The sequence below is a fragment of the Myiozetetes cayanensis genome, unplaced genomic scaffold (assembly GCF_022539395.1).
Source record: "Myiozetetes cayanensis isolate MyiCay16 unplaced genomic scaffold, myiCay2020 scf17, whole genome shotgun sequence".
Classification (NCBI taxonomy): Eukaryota; Metazoa; Chordata; class Aves; order Passeriformes; family Tyrannidae; genus Myiozetetes; species Myiozetetes cayanensis.
Window position 1 is genome coordinate 12,798,024 of NW_026087378.1, and position 17,141 is coordinate 12,815,164.

At 43.3% G+C, this 17,141-nt stretch overlaps 1 protein-coding gene across 3 annotated transcripts in view; it reads left to right on the forward strand.

Moving 5' to 3' along the window:
• The first annotated feature begins 525 nt into the window (after window positions 1-525).
• TRPC7 (transient receptor potential cation channel subfamily C member 7) overlaps window positions 526-17,141 on the forward strand; it is a 61,573-nt gene continuing 44,957 nt past the window's right edge. For all 3 annotated transcript variants that reach the window (XM_050312033.1, XM_050312034.1, XM_050312035.1), the window contains exons 1-2: window positions 526-1,275; window positions 8,662-9,439. In XM_050312033.1, coding sequence (XP_050167990.1) covers window positions 8,687-9,439 — 753 coding nt within the window. In that variant the 5' untranslated portion in view covers window positions 526-1,275; window positions 8,662-8,686. The remainder of the gene's footprint in view (window positions 1,276-8,661; window positions 9,440-17,141) is intronic.

The following is a 17,141-nucleotide window of genomic DNA, read 5'->3' on the forward strand; positions in this document are numbered from 1 at the left end:
TGGTAACTGCCATGGGGTGTGTGATGAGGGGAGGAATCTGCATCCAGCTAAGGCAGAGCAGGGGGCAGGGGAGTTGCACTGATGGGGAAGGACAGGGAAGGTCATGGGCTTGGAGAGCTGTGTGGGAGGCAGTGGGAGCATCCTGGGGAGTGGTCCTGGGAAGAACACCTGCTCTTTCCACGTGGAACAGAGTGCAGGATGGTGCACCCGTGCTCCTGGATGCAGTTTGAAGCTGTTACTCTGGCAGCTCTCCCCTATCATGTGAAGGAGGGGATTGATTGCACTGACTGATTATTCTGCATGTTGGTTTCGTTCTCCCTCCACTCCTGGCACACACACACACACACACATCCCTTCTCTGCCACCTCCTAGGAGACAAGATCTCCTGGGTAAGGAACGAAATGAACCTGGGCACGGCAGATGGGGAGAAGCAGCTCTGAGCACTCCTAGCAGAGGGGGGCATGACCAGATAAGGCAGGAGTGGGGTGTGTGAGGGGGGGAGCCCCCAGCGGACCCCCCGCCCTCAGGGCAGCCTGAGGCAGCCCTGCCCTCCCCGGGAAGGCTCTTCTGCCACGCCTGCTCTGGGGCAGCCCCTGGGAGGGTTCAGGGCACTCCTCCAGCTCCGGCTGAAACCACATCAAACCCACACCTACGGGAGGACAGCGGCGTGGCAAGAGGGGGGAGGGAAGACAGGCAGGACAAACGCAACTCACATGCCAGACTCGCAGCCGGCTCTTCCTACAGCGAGCGGATCCCGGGCGCTCCCGGGCAGCCGTGACCCGGCAGAGGGAATAAGGATGAGACACCACCCGGGGAGCGCTGGAGGCGGCTGCAGCACCGCGGGCAGCGCCCACCCCGTCCGACCGTGCTGAGCAGGGCTCAGCACCGCGGACAGAGCAGGTTCAGCATCACGGACAGCGGAGGTTCAACACCAGGACAGAGGAGGTTCAGCACCCCGGACAGAGGAGGTTCAGCACCCCGGACAGAGGAGGTTCAGCACCCCGGACAGAGGAGGTTCAGCACCCCGGACAGAGGGAATTCAGCACCCCGGACAGAGGGAATTCAGCACCCCGGACAGAGGGGATTCAGCACCCCGGACAGAGGGAATTCAGCACCCCGGACAGAGGGGTTTCAGCACCCCGGACAGAGGGATTTCAGCACCCGGACAGAGGGGTTTCAGCACCCGGACAGCGGTCCAGTGGTCCCCCAGCACCGCGGGCCATGGGCGGCCGCGCCCGCTCCGCGCCCCCGCACTGAGCGCAGCCGGTAACACATGTAAGTGCTGCCCCCGGGAGCGGCTCCTGCGAGAAGAGCCCTGGCTCCGGTGCCTGTCACTGGGAAGTTTTATGGGGGGTTAGAGATGTCTCGGTGCCCTCCGAGCCCGAGCGTGGCGGTGCCGGGGGCTGCGTGCGAGGTCGTGTCGGTTTTTTAGCCTTGGAATGTGTGCGAGCGTGCCGGGGCTCAGAGCAACACAGAGGGCTTGTGGTGTCTCACCAGCCACATGGTTTGGAGCCTTGAGTAGCTGGGTGAAATTTTTAAGGGTTTATTTTTCCAGGAAATGAGGATGAAGGAAAGGTCTGAATATGGGGCACTGTACTGTGCCTGTTGCAGCTTGCCGGGTCTAACAGTTGTCAGGAATCTTTCTCTCCAAGTTGTTTCTTGTTTTGAAATAACTATGAAGTAAGCATTGAACAGTAAGGAAAATGAAATACAGCCAGAACTGAGATTACTAGTTCTTTTCAGAGCTTTCCTTTCTCTTTTTGGTAGAACCGCTTGTTGAAAATCTGCGTTACACTGCCCCCTGCTTGAACAATTAGAGATGTTTTTCCTTGCTCTCATCACTAGTAAAAATTTATGAATGAACAGGTATTTCTCTGTTGGGTTCTCAGTATGATCCAAGCCTGAGTTTCAAAATGCTTCACAGTAAGGGTGAATTATTCCTAGTTCCCAAAGCCAGATGAAAAACAAAAAGAAAAGCAAAACTCATTCATATCCCGATAGTCCACTTGGTCAAACATAACAATGAATGAACAGTGGCAGAGAATGTAAAGATAGCCCTAATTTTGATAGATCTCTCTCATGTATTCTGTGATACATTTGTAATAATCAGGTAATTTCACAATTACATATTAAGGGGAAACAAGGAAGGAAGGAAAAAGCCAAAACACTACACGTATTATAAGACGAGAAGAATTTGAATACAAGAACAAAGGTAATTATTTTTCAGTCCCTTCTGCTGTAAAAGTCTTGCATTAGTGCATGACATTGCTTTGGGATGGGAAATAAAATGCTGATACTTCATTTACAAGAAGGGAAAGGGTGAGACCACTGAAAAGCAGTGGATGTTTTTTTTCTGGAAGGTAGCTGGGAGACAGCCAAATTCCATTTCCTTTTTTTTTTTTTTTTTTTTTTTTTTTTGAAATGACAAGTCAGAGCTACCTCCTTTCTAACAGAGATCAGGCAGGATGTGAAAATGTAGATGCTGGTGGTCTGTCCTAAATGTTTCTAGGCTGTTTGCCTCAGACCTTATACTTCGTGACAGGCAGATGCTGGCAGTGTTAGTGTGTATATCACTGATCCTGTGATGACATGAGAGGCCTGTTTTGTCTTCCTGGATGTTTCTCATGCTGCCATTTCTTAAAGGGCTTTGAAAAGGTGTGGTTTTGTTGTACTGCTCCTGTACTTCCACCAGGAGAGACATCTCTTTTCAGATTTTGACCTTGAAATATCATTTTCTTTGATCTGTGTGAGCCGTGGGAATGGAGGGGAGGGGATATTAGTTCCTGCAACTGGTTTGTAGGACTACTCTGCAAGTGACTGAATATCTGAACGGGGCTACAGAATTCTATTAATTGATCCTAGATATGTGCACAACTCTTCATGCAGAAGAATGACCCTGCTGCTGACAGTATTAAATTGGTTGTTTGCACATTATAAGAATAAATGAAGTAGCACTTAAGCAATTCAAAGCACAGAAAACTTCAGAATAAGCTGCTGTTAATCAAGGCAACCACCCCAAATGATACTGAGTCTGTACATACAGTAAGTCAGCAGACTGTTAGAAATCTTGTGTTAAAGGAAAACAGCTTGAACTAAAGTAGGACTTAGAAAACTGTTTAAGATATTGGAGGAAAAGAGGGTACCAGAGGGCTCTGGTAATACATGCCTGGGCAGCATTTGGAATGTCAGAGTAGCCTACTGCATACAGGATAATAAATATGTGCAGTTGTGTTCAGTCTGTGCTCTTTACCTGAAGTCTGGACTTCATTTGAAAACATGCTGCAATTTTTTTAACCAAAAGATGAAACATGCTGCTATTTTTACTCTAAACAGTTTAAATTACTCCTTTAAATTGATTCATTTCTATATCAATTTCTGGTTGCCTGTGGAACCCAATTTCCTTCCTTTTGACCAGGTTTTCTGTGTGGAAACAAGGGTTAACAGAGAAAAATGGCCCATTTGATGTGTAAGAGCTGTGTCAGTTCCAAACAGGCCTCGGGGAGTCTGCAGCCTTTATGTGCCCTGATTCTTTTTAGAAGTATTGAAGTGAGGAGAAAGAAAAATAATAAGTAAAGTGTCAATCTGACAGTTTCTGAGACTCTGCAGGAGCCAAGAGCAGCGCTTCCAAAAAGGGCTTTCAGAAACTTAAATTTCCTTTTCAACAAGACAGAGTCAACGTCTCATCAAAGCCTCCTCTGATGGTTGCTTATAGAGCACAGTAATGGTTACATATCCCGAGTTTCTTCTGTAGTTTCTGGACAAAGGGGGCCATTGATAGGGCACAGGGAGACTCCTGCCAGCTCTCTCCACTGAGTGAAAGCAAACCCAAAGTGTAGTCAGACAGCATAAGTTCCTGAAGCTGCCTTTGTAGTTGCTCTGCTCAATTCTTAGATTTTAAGACAAGGAAAGGTTGTTACCACCTGAGAATTCCAGGACTGCTGCAGTTCCTAGCACCCATTGATTTCAATACCCTTTTAGACTTCAGTTGTTTTAAAAACTCAAGCAGATACTATTCAGCCTGTCCTACACCATTTTAAAGTTCTAGTTCAAAGCCACGTTTAAAAACTCCAATTCAACCTCTTCAGGCACTTAGACCTTGGAACATCTCTCCAAGTCTGAGCTCCAGATGGTAGCCCTTTCCCTTCCTAGGTTCTTGGGTGGGACTAGAGAGGTAGCAGAAGGTCCTGGATGGCTCAGCCTGGAGCACTGTGGAAAGGAAGGTCAAGGAGAAAGGACATTTGTGGGGTAAGCTCAGTATGGAGCAGCCCAACCTCCTTCCTATGTCCACTGTGTCACTCAGACCGGTTAAGGGAGTGTGGTTGCAAAAAAAAAAAAAAAAAAAAAAAAGCAGAGTTTCTGTTTGTTTTCAGTGACACCACATTAAGAACAAACCTCCTGTTCCCTTCTCAGAAGTTGAGTGTCTCAGCTCCGAGCACTGTCAGAGCAAATTGCAAGGACCTGCTCTTAGTCACTTTAATTAGAAACTGAGATGCTCCCAGAGGAAGATTAGTTAAGAGCTAAATCACCTTTCAGAAATTGCTATTCTTTTCCACTCCCCACAGGAGTCCAGACATCTTGTGGCTCCCTCAGCTCTGGAAAGTAGTACTTAGGCCCCGAGTTTTTAAATTTTCTTTTCCCAGTCCATTTTCTCTCCAGCAACACTGCACGCTTGGCATTCTTTCCTAGAAAAACACAGTATTTAACTGCAGTGCCTGATGAGTCTGATCACTGGCTGTCTCAATAAAATATGCAAATTCAGAGTCAATTCAGTGCAAGGCACCTTTAAACAAAAATGGTGAGATAAATGCAATCAAGTTACAATTGCTTTTTTTAAGAGAGCACAGGGCACACACTCAGTAAATATGATTAGTTCTAAACATGCCTGCGTGTTTAGAGTGGATCAAGGTGTTGAGTACAGTCATGACATGTTCATTTTCCAAGAGCTTCAGCTACCCCACACATTACTCTTTGCACTTCCACTTCTTTTGTCGTGATTCAGTGCTCGGGTCAAGGATAATTATAACTCTTCCTCAGACCAGGGTGTGATAGCAGAGCATTTCTCATTAAATTATGCAGAGTTAAAAGTATCATTTTTTATTCATCTCTTCTCTATAAAGATGATAAAGTGTGATAGCTGAGACACTGATCTCTGCTGATGAGCAAGACTGGGGGGTCATAATTCACCTGAGGTGAACCCCTGTGAATGATGGTGCTCCTGCCCTTCTGTGCAGGCAGTGAGGACAACTCTGTGCTGTAGGGACATCCCTGCAGAACATTCCTGGCAAGGTAAATGTTGGATAACAGTTCTCTCTTTAGAGGACAGGTTGGCTTTTCCTGTTTTCTCTTTTCCTGATGCAGTTTCTGTTGTTAGAAATTCTGCATGAAACCAGTGTTTCTCTCTCTGAATTGAAGAAAGTGAAATGAAGGTCCTCTTCTTTTTCTTTGGCATGTTATTACAAATGCAACAAACAGGTGTAAATTAGCTCTAGGCCAAACTTTGACCTGTTTTCTCGGGTAAAAATCTTAGAAGTAGGTCAATGGGAGTATTTTATGTGGGTTTATGTTTACTTTGGGTGTGATTATAAGGTTAACTGTCCCAGCTGTCTGGGTTGTTCTTTATAATAACATACCAGAAGAGAAAAGGTTTTCTAAGAAAAAAAGAGTGAATTATCAAGGGCTGTACTTGGACATCAGGCAAAATACAGATAGATTCTTCACTGGTGAAAAGTACAGATATTTCTGAGTTGCTTCCTGTACAGACCCTTAAATACAACAACAAATATAATAAGATTGTCAAATATCTTATCCTGCATGGTTCTTGAACATCAGAAAAGCTCCAGCTCAAAGCAGCTCTTGCAGTTAACTGCCCTAAAATATTTAGGCACGTGCAATCCTGCTGCACCCCTGGGTCATCACTGAGCAGCTGCTAGAACTGGAATGGTTTCCACTTGATCCCAGCAACAACTGCTTAAGCCATCGCCAGCTCATTGTTTCAGGTTGCTTAATATTTTAAGAGCTTTAATTCAACATTCAGGAAATCCCCAGACTGTGCAAGTGTAATGTGCTCTCTGGTACTGCGAGTCCTCACTTAACAAAGGCACAGCTCAGAAGTGGGTTTTTTGGATGTCTAGTCCTTACTTGAACTCAGTAAGACTCGAGTGCAGGTTTAAAACTGAAGTGCTCCCTTGAACAACTCCAGTTTAGAGAAGCACTCGTGCATATGGTTAAATATTTATTTTAACCATGTTAGTCCTCCTGGTCTCACTGGAAGTGCTGCTGAGGTGAAAGCTAATGCTGGGGATAAGGAGAGTGTGTGTGTGTGTGTGTGTGTGCAATATATGTTTCCAAAATTTGGACACCACTGAAATCAATTAAATTTGTAATGCTGACTTTTTTTTACACCAGGTATTTTGCTGCTTTAGAGGCCTCTGCCTCCCTGTCAGATGTGTTGATGATGTATTTTCTAGCTGTTGTTGTTTTCGCTTGTAGTAAACTTCATGCAGTCCAGGGAATTCATTCCCTCAACTCATCTCCTGCATTATTCTTGTGTCCCTCATCTCTGTCTACTTCTTCAACTTCAAACCATGTTGGAAGGAATTAGTTTTAAGATTCATGTAGCACTGTATCTCTCAGTGGAGCCTGGGATGATGTGTTCCGTTCCTTCCAGCTTTTAGTAAGCTGTTATGCTGATGCATCAAAGCTGAGGGGGAGAGGTTCTTAATTATGAACCTCTCTTTCAACTTTGTATGGTCACAGAATTGATTTCTTGAGATTGGTTTAAATTTTAATGTAACTTCTAAAAATTGACCATAAAGTTTGGAACTCTTCAGTACTGGCCTTCTGTTCCAGATCAGTGAAAAAGTGATGAATCGAAGTGATAGATGCACATGTATATGTTCATTCCATAAGAACAGCTACACTGAGAACTTCTGTGTCCTGGTTCTTTAGGTATTTTGGGTTTCTGACACCCCTTTGGTTTTGATTTCTTTCTGAGTATCTTTACTCTGTATCTGCTCCACTTTGTCTCCTGGCATTGCTCCCTCTCAGCATTCGCTGCAGCACTTTCCAACTTCAGTAGTATTTTCTCAGAGTAACACATGAACTTTTCACTGACTGAAGGTCAAAACTGACTTGGAGAACAGATGGAGCGTGGAAGGAGGAACCTTTGCCACCCATTGAGCATTAACACCTGCTTGTTTGTTACATCTGTCCACAGCATCATAGAGACTCTGGAAGATTTTACCCAAGTGATTTAGGACTTGCTATTGGACTGAGTGCAAATGCTTTTCATGAAAGAGGTGTTGGTTTTATACTTTTTACTCAGGCTGCACATTCTGTGGCCTTAGGATGGTGATTAACTCCCTGTGCTTGGACTCTAAAAGAGGGACTGTGACTTTGTTGAGATGCTACTGAAATTTAAAAACAGTAAGCACAACATTGAGACAGCACTGGATGCAAAGTGTGACTGTTTCAAAGGCACAGATTGGTTAAGAATTTCAGTTATTTTCACATAATAGTGTGTTTACCCACTCTTGAACCCAGTTGCATATAGCACAACTTTCTTTGGGGGTTGCAGAGATGGTGGAATAAGAATAGTTTGTCTCCATCCCACCAAATTCAAGTGAAGGCATTTCAGCCACACAATCAGTGGGGAAATCAATGACCCTTTCAGTCCTGCCCTCTGTGTGTGCTCTGTGTGTTTTGTCTTTCTGCAGCAGCTCTCTGAAAGATGTTTACTGGGCATTGATGTGACACTAAATCAGGAGTTCTTCCTGTGTTTTCCAAGACTCTCCCCTGGATTTGGGTACCTGTATTTGGAGCAGCTGCCAACTGTATTTCAGTGAGAAATTAGACAGTTATTCATTAAACTGCTCTAGATCAGGAAACAGGAAAATGGCATTATGTAGCATGAAAAAAAGCAGGGAATAAATAGGTGGTTTGTTTGCACCAGCTGAATCTTGGGAGGATATGCAATATATTTATCCTTGTTATGATCTGTTTTAAATTAGAAACATGCTTTTTAACTTTGTGGAACGTAATTTATTGGCCTGATCCAAGGTCTACAGACAGCTGAGTCCTGCTATCTTTCTTTAGGGCTCATGTCCTCAAGGACAAAACTCAAGAGGAGTAATTCAGTGAAATATTATGTTGTATATATTATTCCTAAATACCATGTAATGAAGTTCCAAACAGTAACAATGGAAAATAATGTGTTCATACTTTTTTTTTTTTCCTGTTTCTCAGGTTAAGAATGTGCTGAGAATCCTTGTTGAAATCTGGAAGCACAAGCCAGGGGAGAACTTTGTTGAGAAACTAATCTTTATTTCACGTGTACCCTAAATGATTTTAAGTAACCATCTCAGAGCATAAAAAGCAAAAAAGACCTGAACATAATGAGCCATTATTTCAGTTTTTGTGAGACTGTGACTCTCTCAGAATGTAACCAGCCTTCCTTTGTGGTTTTCTGCAGGCTGAGGACCAGCAATCCCAAAAACACACATTGAGGGCACACTCACATCTATCCTAAATGATTTTAAGTAGCCAGCTCAGACCACAAAGAGTGAGCAAAACCCGATCATTCGGAGACGTTTCTACCCTTATTTCAGACGACGTGAAATTACGACTCTCTCATAACCAGCCTTCCTTTGTGCTTTTCTGCAGGCTGAGGACCAGCAATCCCTGAAAGATGCATCGAAGGCACACCACGCTCCGGGAGAAGGGCCGGAGACAGGCCATCCGGGGCCCAGCCTACATGTTCAACGAGAAGGGCACCAGCCTCACGGCAGAGGAGGAGCGTTTCCTCGACTCCGCCGAGTATGGCAACATCCCCGTGGTGCGGAAAATGCTGGAGGAATCCAAAACCCTGAACTTCAACTGCGTCGACTACATGGGGCAGAACGCCCTCCAGCTGGCCGTGGGGAACGAGCACCTGGAAGTGACGGAGCTGCTCCTCAAGAAGGAGAACCTGGCCCGGGTCGGGGACGCCCTGCTGTTGGCCATCAGCAAGGGCTACGTGCGCATCGTGGAAGCGATCCTGAACCACCCGGCCTTCGCGCAGGGCCAGCGCCTCACGCTCAGCCCCCTGGAGCAGGAGCTGCGGGACGACGACTTCTACGCTTACGACGAAGACGGAACCCGCTTCTCCCACGACATCACCCCCATCATCCTCGCCGCCCACTGCCAGGAGTACGAGATCGTCCACATCCTGCTCCTCAAAGGCGCGCGGATCGAGAGGCCGCACGACTATTTTTGCAAGTGCAACGAATGTATCGAGAAGCAGAGGAAGGACTCCTTCAGTCACTCCCGCTCCAGAATGAATGCCTACAAAGGATTAGCCAGTGCTGCTTATTTGTCCCTTTCCAGTGAAGACCCTGTCCTTACTGCCCTAGAGCTAAGCAATGAACTGGCCAGACTAGCCAACATTGAAACTGAATTTAAGGTAATTTCCCACCGTGCCTTTTTCCTTGGGCTGAAAATGTTCAGGCGTGTTTTACGTGTTTGATCAAATTTTGGTTTGCTGTTTGAGGGGGTGGGGGAGTGAGGGAGACTGGCAGAGACTGCCAGATGTGCTGCCTATGCAGAGAGTCAGATCCCTGTCATTCTCCAGATAATAAATGCTTGGAACTGAATATTGCATATTATAGCAGAAAAGTCCTTACTTGGAGTTTCTATGTTGCACACTATGATTGCTTAGAATCTCTGGTCTGCAGCAGGAATAAAAATTAGATTATTCTAAAAATGGAGATTCATGCTTATTAAGAAAGGTAAGTCTTTTTAACTGAGCAATCTGTTTTAGAGGCAGAGCTCTAGAAGCTGGTTTAATGGTTTAAGAATACAGTACTTCTAATTTTGTTACAAGGATAAAAGGTATAAATCAAGTAATTTTGCTTCCCTGTAAAATAACTTAAATTGCATTGCATCTTAATGGCTTGGTACTGTATCTGTATATGAAAAATTCCATAAAAAAAGGAAAGAGAAACAATCAAGAGATTGTTATGAAGTTTATAATCATGCAAAACATAACAGTGGAACTTGTGGAGCTCTTAGAAGTTATTCAAGATTTCCATTATCATAATGAATTTGTAAATGTCCAATGTCATTTGCATTATTTCTCTAAGTCATTTACATGACATAAATAGCATTGTCTCTCTTTCTAAAATAAATTAGTCATTAAAACCCTCATTTTCAGTGGCTCAGTTATCAGCATGAAATTGGTTTCTGATTCATGACTATTGTGCAGCTACAGTCATGATCAGTGACTCTGGGGTAACAAAGCCTGGGCTGTGAGTTACCTGGGGTAGGATTCTTGCCAGGGATACATGAGTTTTAATTTAGGAAGCTATTCATGTGTTAAAGCTTCCATTTCAGGATTTGGAGCTCTTTGCTGTGAAGGACTAGGGAAGAGATCATCCCCCTGTGCTGGGCACTGTGTAAGAGGCCACACCTCGAGACTTGGGTTCATTTTTGGGCCTCTCACTCCAGAAAAGACATTTGAGGGGCTGGAGTGAGTCCAGAGAAGGGCAACAAAGCTGGGAAAGGATCTGGAGCAGCAGGAGCAGCTGAGGGAGCTGGGGAGGCTCATCCTGGAGAAAAGGAGGCTCAGGGGGGACCTTTTCACTCTCCACAACTCCCTGACAGGAGGAGGGAGCTGGAGGAGAATCGGGCTCTTCTCGCAGGTAACAAGTGACAGGACAAGAGAAAACAGACTCAAGCTGTGCCAGGGAGGGTTGAGATTGGATATTGGGAAAAATCTCTTCACTGAAAGGGTTGTCAAGCTCTGGAACAGCCTGTCCAGGGAAGTGGCTGAGTCACCATCCCTGGAGGGATTTAAAAGACTGCAGATGGAGGACACTGGGATGTGGTTTAGTGGAGGCTTTAGCATGAACAGTTGGACTTGATGATCTTAGAGGGCTTTTCCAACTTAAATGGTTCTCTGCCTCTGTGCTCTCCAATTTATAAGTAAGGAAAAAAACATATTCTCAGGCTCTGCAACACTTTAGTAACTCTCTAACAGGAAAAGAATCCCAAACACTGAGCTCTTTTGGCAATAAAAGTAGGGCAAAACTTTGCAAACTCTCTTTACCCCTGTGTAGCAGAATTGCAACAATAATTAAAAGGGGAGGTTTTACTTGAATTCAGTCCTAATTAAACAACTTCATTGAGTTCAAGCAATCTGATTGCTTGAGTAAGAGTTGCTCCAGTGTGAGAATGTTTCAGGCTCACCCCCATAGTTATCATTAATATCTCATTAATGTTCCAGCTTGTTTTCAGTAGAAAACTAGATATTGTGAGCAGCCCCAGCGTTGCATGGCTGTCACTCCTGAGAAGTGTCTTGCTGCAGAGAAATAAATTGATCTCTACCAGAATCCTTCCTTTTGTTCATGGAGCTGCCAGCAGGGTCTAGACTGGCACTGGCAGGGACGTGAATCCTTCAGGAGCAAAGCAGCAAGGAAATGCTGGATGGTCTCACGGTGGTTGTACCTTCCCAGCACTGGAAAATGGATGGCAATAAATCAATACCAGATAAAAACCCCCAAATTATTGCATTTCCAGGAAGGTTTTCCAATTCCATTGCCTAGTTGGAGGGTTCTGTGTGACACCCATCAACCTATGAAGGCAGTGAAGTACCTCAGAAGTGCTCACACCACCAGTTCACTTCAAAGAGATTGCACTCCTTTGTTGCATTAATGCTTCCAGAAATAAGAGGTTTCTCGAGATTCTAATGTATTCTTGCTGTAGCAAAAAAAAACCCTCAGAGGTATGTATTTATGCAAAAATATTTGTCTTTGTTAACATCATCAGTGTGATGTGAAATGGATAAAACAATGGGCTTTTTTTCATAGAACATGACAATTTGAGAAATTATTTTGAGAAAAGAACACAATTGCTAAAAATGTGTTTAAGAGGCCCACACATGACGAATATTTATTAAATCAGACAAGCTCTGGAGGGCTTTTTTTGTGTTTAAAATAGTGCTTTCCTAGAATTTTTTTTAATTTTTTAATTGCTAAAGTTCCGTTATTACAATTGGCACCGAACAGATTCATAAAATTATCGCTTGGGATTATTTAAGAACATTATTTAAGAACAATATGCAATCGCAGCAATACAGTTCTCAGGAAGTACAAAGAGTCCTTGAAGTGGAAAGCCACAAGATTTTAATAATGTAGGTGGACAAACAGTAATTTAGTAACCTCTGAAGAAACTCCTGGCATGAGCTAATTAAAATATAAATGCTGTGCCTGTCCCTGCTGCTTGCTGCCCTAAATCTCTTATGCAACAGCCCCTTCCTGCACATCAAAATGAAAATGCATGTGCTGTGTTTTTAGGGAACATGATTTTTTAGGCAGGTTGCCTCTTTACATATATGAAAGGTGAAACAAAACTGCCACATGAGCCACTTTGAACGAGAAAAATTGCATCAGCTGTTGGAGAGAGACTCCAGTGAAGATTTCTGGGTGAAAATCAATTTATCCATTAATAATTTTTTTTGTCAGCAGAAGCTGAATAGTTTGTTCTCACCCTAAGATTCAGCAATACTCTGCAGTTCTACTGAAATAGCTTTGGAAAATGTTGCAAAGAGGTTTTCTTATTAATTGGGGAAAAAAACATTGCTATGATAGATTTGAAAGGAGTCCACAAGAAATAAATAAGGCCTTCTTCCCCAAATTTAGATGAAAAATGTGACACTGGTTGTTTCTACTGAAAATATTATCAGTGTGATTGCAATTCATGTAGAAATGGGGTGAGTAGGAAATCTCTGAGAGGTGGATTCCTGACATTTCAGAAAAAAAGAGAAGTAAAAATCAAGAGTCCCTGTGTGTGTTTGCAGGTCTTTATGCCATGATATTGTTCTGGAGTGGGGGCATTCCAAGAAAAAACAACCTTAATTAAGTGCTTTGCCATTTTAATATATCCCACTCCAAAGCTCAAAATTGAGGACCAATTCATGACTTCCTTTCCAGTTTTCATTTTGTGTTTAAAGAGAGCACCAACCAATATCCACTGGAGCAAGGGCAATACAGACTGGGGGCTGACTCAGACCACTGGATCATCCCTTCCTCTGCACTGCCCTTGGAAAGAGGGAAAGAGAGGGGAGCCTTCCATCCTGTGTGGGTTGGGGGGTTCTGAGAGGCCACTCTTCTGCAGGCTGCAAGAACAACTGGGTGGGAAACTGAGGGGTGAATTGTAATTAAAAATCAAAAGCACCATTAAAACAGGAATACAGGACAGAGTTAATGTGCTTTGTAGATTTCCATGAAGGGTGGAAAACAGACATTAGGGCAGTGATTAAAATATGAAGCTGTTTTGAGGGAGAACACGTTGAATGTCAGCCTGGCAGTGCCCACAGAGGAGGAATTCTCCCCTCTCTTTCACTCTCTTTCACTCAAATAGGAAAAAAAAATCTGTGTGCACTCCAATTTCCTTCAAAGTTGGCAGACCCTGGGCCTGAGTCATAAAGCAAACAATCCTTCTGTCATGTACCAGTGGGTTCTGTTTGTTTTGCTCACATAAATAAACTTGATGTCATTTCCAGTATGAATAGCACAGCCAGGATTTGTCCATTGGAACAAGTCATCAGCCCTGAGCCTGGCTGTGAGAATCACTCTCCTCTCTGGTCCAGAGAAATCCATCCTCCCCTTGTCAGCTTGGGGTGGAACCATGTGCAGATGTCCCCATTTACCAGCTGTTCCCAGCCAGGTGACTTGTAGCTGTTAGGGATGATCTGCCATTCCTGCCTCTTGCTCCAGGCAGTCAGTCCCAACTTTTTTTCCCACCTATAGATAGATTGATTAACTTCACAGGATGGGCTTAACTCAAACTTCTTAAGAGAAATGACCTTGGTAATTTTCTGGCTATTTCTGGTTCCATGCTGGAGATTAAAAAAATCATTGTTGGGTTGTTGTTTTTTGAGGGAGTGATAAAAACTAGGAAATAGCAGGAAATATTGAGAAGCAAAACAGTAGGAAGGGAAAATACTTTGTGAGAATAGAGGATGGCAGTGGACTTGGAAAGAGTGCTCTCTGGCAGACATCTTGCTTCTCATATATCTGGGAATACTTTTGTGACTCATATTTATTTTTTCAACAAGCTGCTCTTTGAGGTTTTAGTGGGTTTATATGGCCTTTGTTTAGATTTCCATTTAATTTTCCAGAATTTCCTATTTTTATTTTATTTTTTATTTTATTTTTATTTTGTTCTTTTTTTTTTCCTTTCAGACAGGATTTTTACTTTTTAAAAGATGTCTTTTTACTCGTGCAACTTCTGTCTTCTTCTCCTGTTTCACTCAGGTGGGTTTGGGGAGGAAAAGACAGAAGGGAAATTAAGAAATCTGGTCTGATAGGCAGAACATATTCATTGCCTTTTACTAATACTGTTTTTATTTTCCCCTGCACAACCATCAATCTTACCTAATACCTGTTTGAAAAATGAAGCACCACCATTATAAATACTTGTGAGTATATAAACAGTCACTATTCCCAAGGGACAGTTTTTTGGATATGAACTTTTCCAGGTCAGTCTTTAGTGAGAACATGATTTTTTCTTATAGATGGAGTCAAGGTTGTGGTTTGATCCTTTTTTTTTTTTTTTCCCTCCCACCTACAAGCCAATTTTCCCCCATTGCATTGAAAATGTGCATTTAGAACCTGTGTTTCTCTTTTTTTTTTTCCATTTTCACTTGTGCAAAGCAAATGCATAAACAGGGACAACCAATTACCCAGCTCCTGACACGGGAAAGAATCAAGTCCCAGGAAAGCAGGAAAACAAATTTCCTATTGTTAGAAGGATAACTTATTGTCAGAACAAATTAGGTATTAAAATAAGAGAGGAAATTAAAAGCAATCATGGAAATAGCCTGGGAGAAGGAGAATATATTTAAGCCTTGTAGTGAAATTAGTGTTTGGCTCAGTGAGTGGGACTCACTCTGTGCATAAGGAGCTCATTCTCTATGCTGTTCTTTTTCAGATACAAATTCACTAATAATAGATGCTGCACTGACTTTGTCTTGAGAGCTAAATTAATTAATTGCAATGTTTTGCACGGATATGCAGCAGAGACTGTGGAAAAAGGATGCAGAAAACCTTTCTGCCCTTAAACCCCACCAAATCTGTGGCAATTGTATCGTTCTCTTTAAATATTTATACATGAGGAAATATCTTTTATATTTTGAGAGCTGTTGTTGTAAGTGCTTTTTTTTTTTAGGTGGTGTGATGAAATCCTCTTCTGCCTGGCACATTGCCCAGGCAAAATGGTTTTCAAATGTTGCATGGGAAGAAAATCTCCAAAGCTTTTCAGAGGGGTGCAGAAGCGATGCCAAAGCTGGGATGGCCTGGAGCTGTCTTGAAAAAAACAGATTTGTATCTCTGTGTGGGGAGGTATTTCAGCATCTGTCTCTGTCTATTTACAGTCAAGAAGAGTAGCAGATGCTGTGATTCCCAGTGAAAGGTATAACTCAGCATCTGCAATCCACACCTGGAAAGAGCAAGATCGTTATTCATGGAAGTTGTAACCCTGGTGACAGTACAGCCCACTGAGCAGTCACACAAAATTGGGTAATGTCCACTGCCCACAAGGTTATTTAATCTACTTGATGAGTGGCATTGCTGTTAAAATCTTCCAGCTAACTTTAGTCAAAAAAAAAGAAAAAGAAAACCTCTTTAAAAGTTGCCAAAATACTTTCTGCAGGAAAATGATCTCTTCACTTTCCCAGGGGAACCAGCCCACGTCTCTCTCTTGAAAGAGTGGAGAGGAAAGAAGAATCTTTTACACATCAAATCATAGACAATGCATCAGTGTAAGAAAATTTAATATTTTAATTAATGCCTTAAGAGTTTTGGTCCCCTCAAAATTCCCTCACCCCCAAAACTGGAGGAAACTTTTGACATTTGGAGATGGCAAGACAGATGCAACCCTGGAAATATTTGACCCTCCCAGAGAGTACAGCTGGGATACTTTTGTTTCCTGTGATGCTACTGCAAGTGAGATTTTTGGCAGTGCCAGTTTGCACACCATCAGTGCAATGTTTATTGCCCTTTACAGCTCCCTGGGAAGCAATTTTTAGTCCTACTCAGTTAAGGCTGAACAACATTGCAACTGCAGCACTTAACAGCTCAGTGCTGCCAGCTGGACTGAACACAACATCCCTAGAGCAGGGTTCCAGTTCAGGGGAGCAACAGACAGGACCATAAAAATACAAAACAATCCCCTCAGAATCATTAATAGGACAACAGGTGGGTTCACCAGCTTGGTGGGACGTGGAGAGCAATGGGAATGCGTCACAGAAGGGAGCAGCACAGCTGTTTGGAAGGAAAGAGGTGTTGGCCCTTTCCATCCCAGTCAGTGGATCCTCAGCAGTGAGCACAGAGCTGCTGTGACTGTCAGCTGGTCCTTACACACCCACCACTCCCCTGAGAGAACTCTCTCCACATGACACAGCAACACAACTCCCCTCCTCCCCCCTTGGCAATAAATGGCACCAAGAAGGGTCCACCTTAAAGAAGGCACTTGTCAGAACTCCAAAATTCAATCATTGGTGAGGGAAACAGGCAGAAAAGGCAGCTCTCACCCCTGTAATATCAGTCCAATACAATATTAGTAAGCTTTGTGTTTAATCAGTAACACCAAATACCCAAGCATTCAGCTGGTATCACCACTGGGGTTTTGGGAATAGTGAGGAGCCAGGAGGTTTATTGTGAGCAAGATGACTGGTTTCCAAAGAGTGCTGCTCATTATTCTTGTTGGGAAGGGGTATCTACTGGAACTACAAATGAGCATAATTAGGATGATTGCTCCAATAGAATAATAATGTCAGATCAGCAGATGGGAGGAGGGAGCCAGGTACGTTTTTCCAAGGCACTGCAGGGAATTGATATCATATTAACAAATGTAAACCATTCTGAGGATCTCAGGTCTGACATTAAAGAGGATGCAGATAGGAAGTGATTTAATCTATCACTCATTGTGTTGTTAATTGTTGTTGGTGTAGATAATTATAATGAACTCATGCTCACTGTGTCCAGGCAGACTATCCAGTGAATTGTGGATAAACAGGAATGGTATACAAACAATTTTATGTTGCCACAAAGTGCTGCTAGGTACTACAGTATTTATGGGGTTTTTTTTGACATTTACATGGTAAA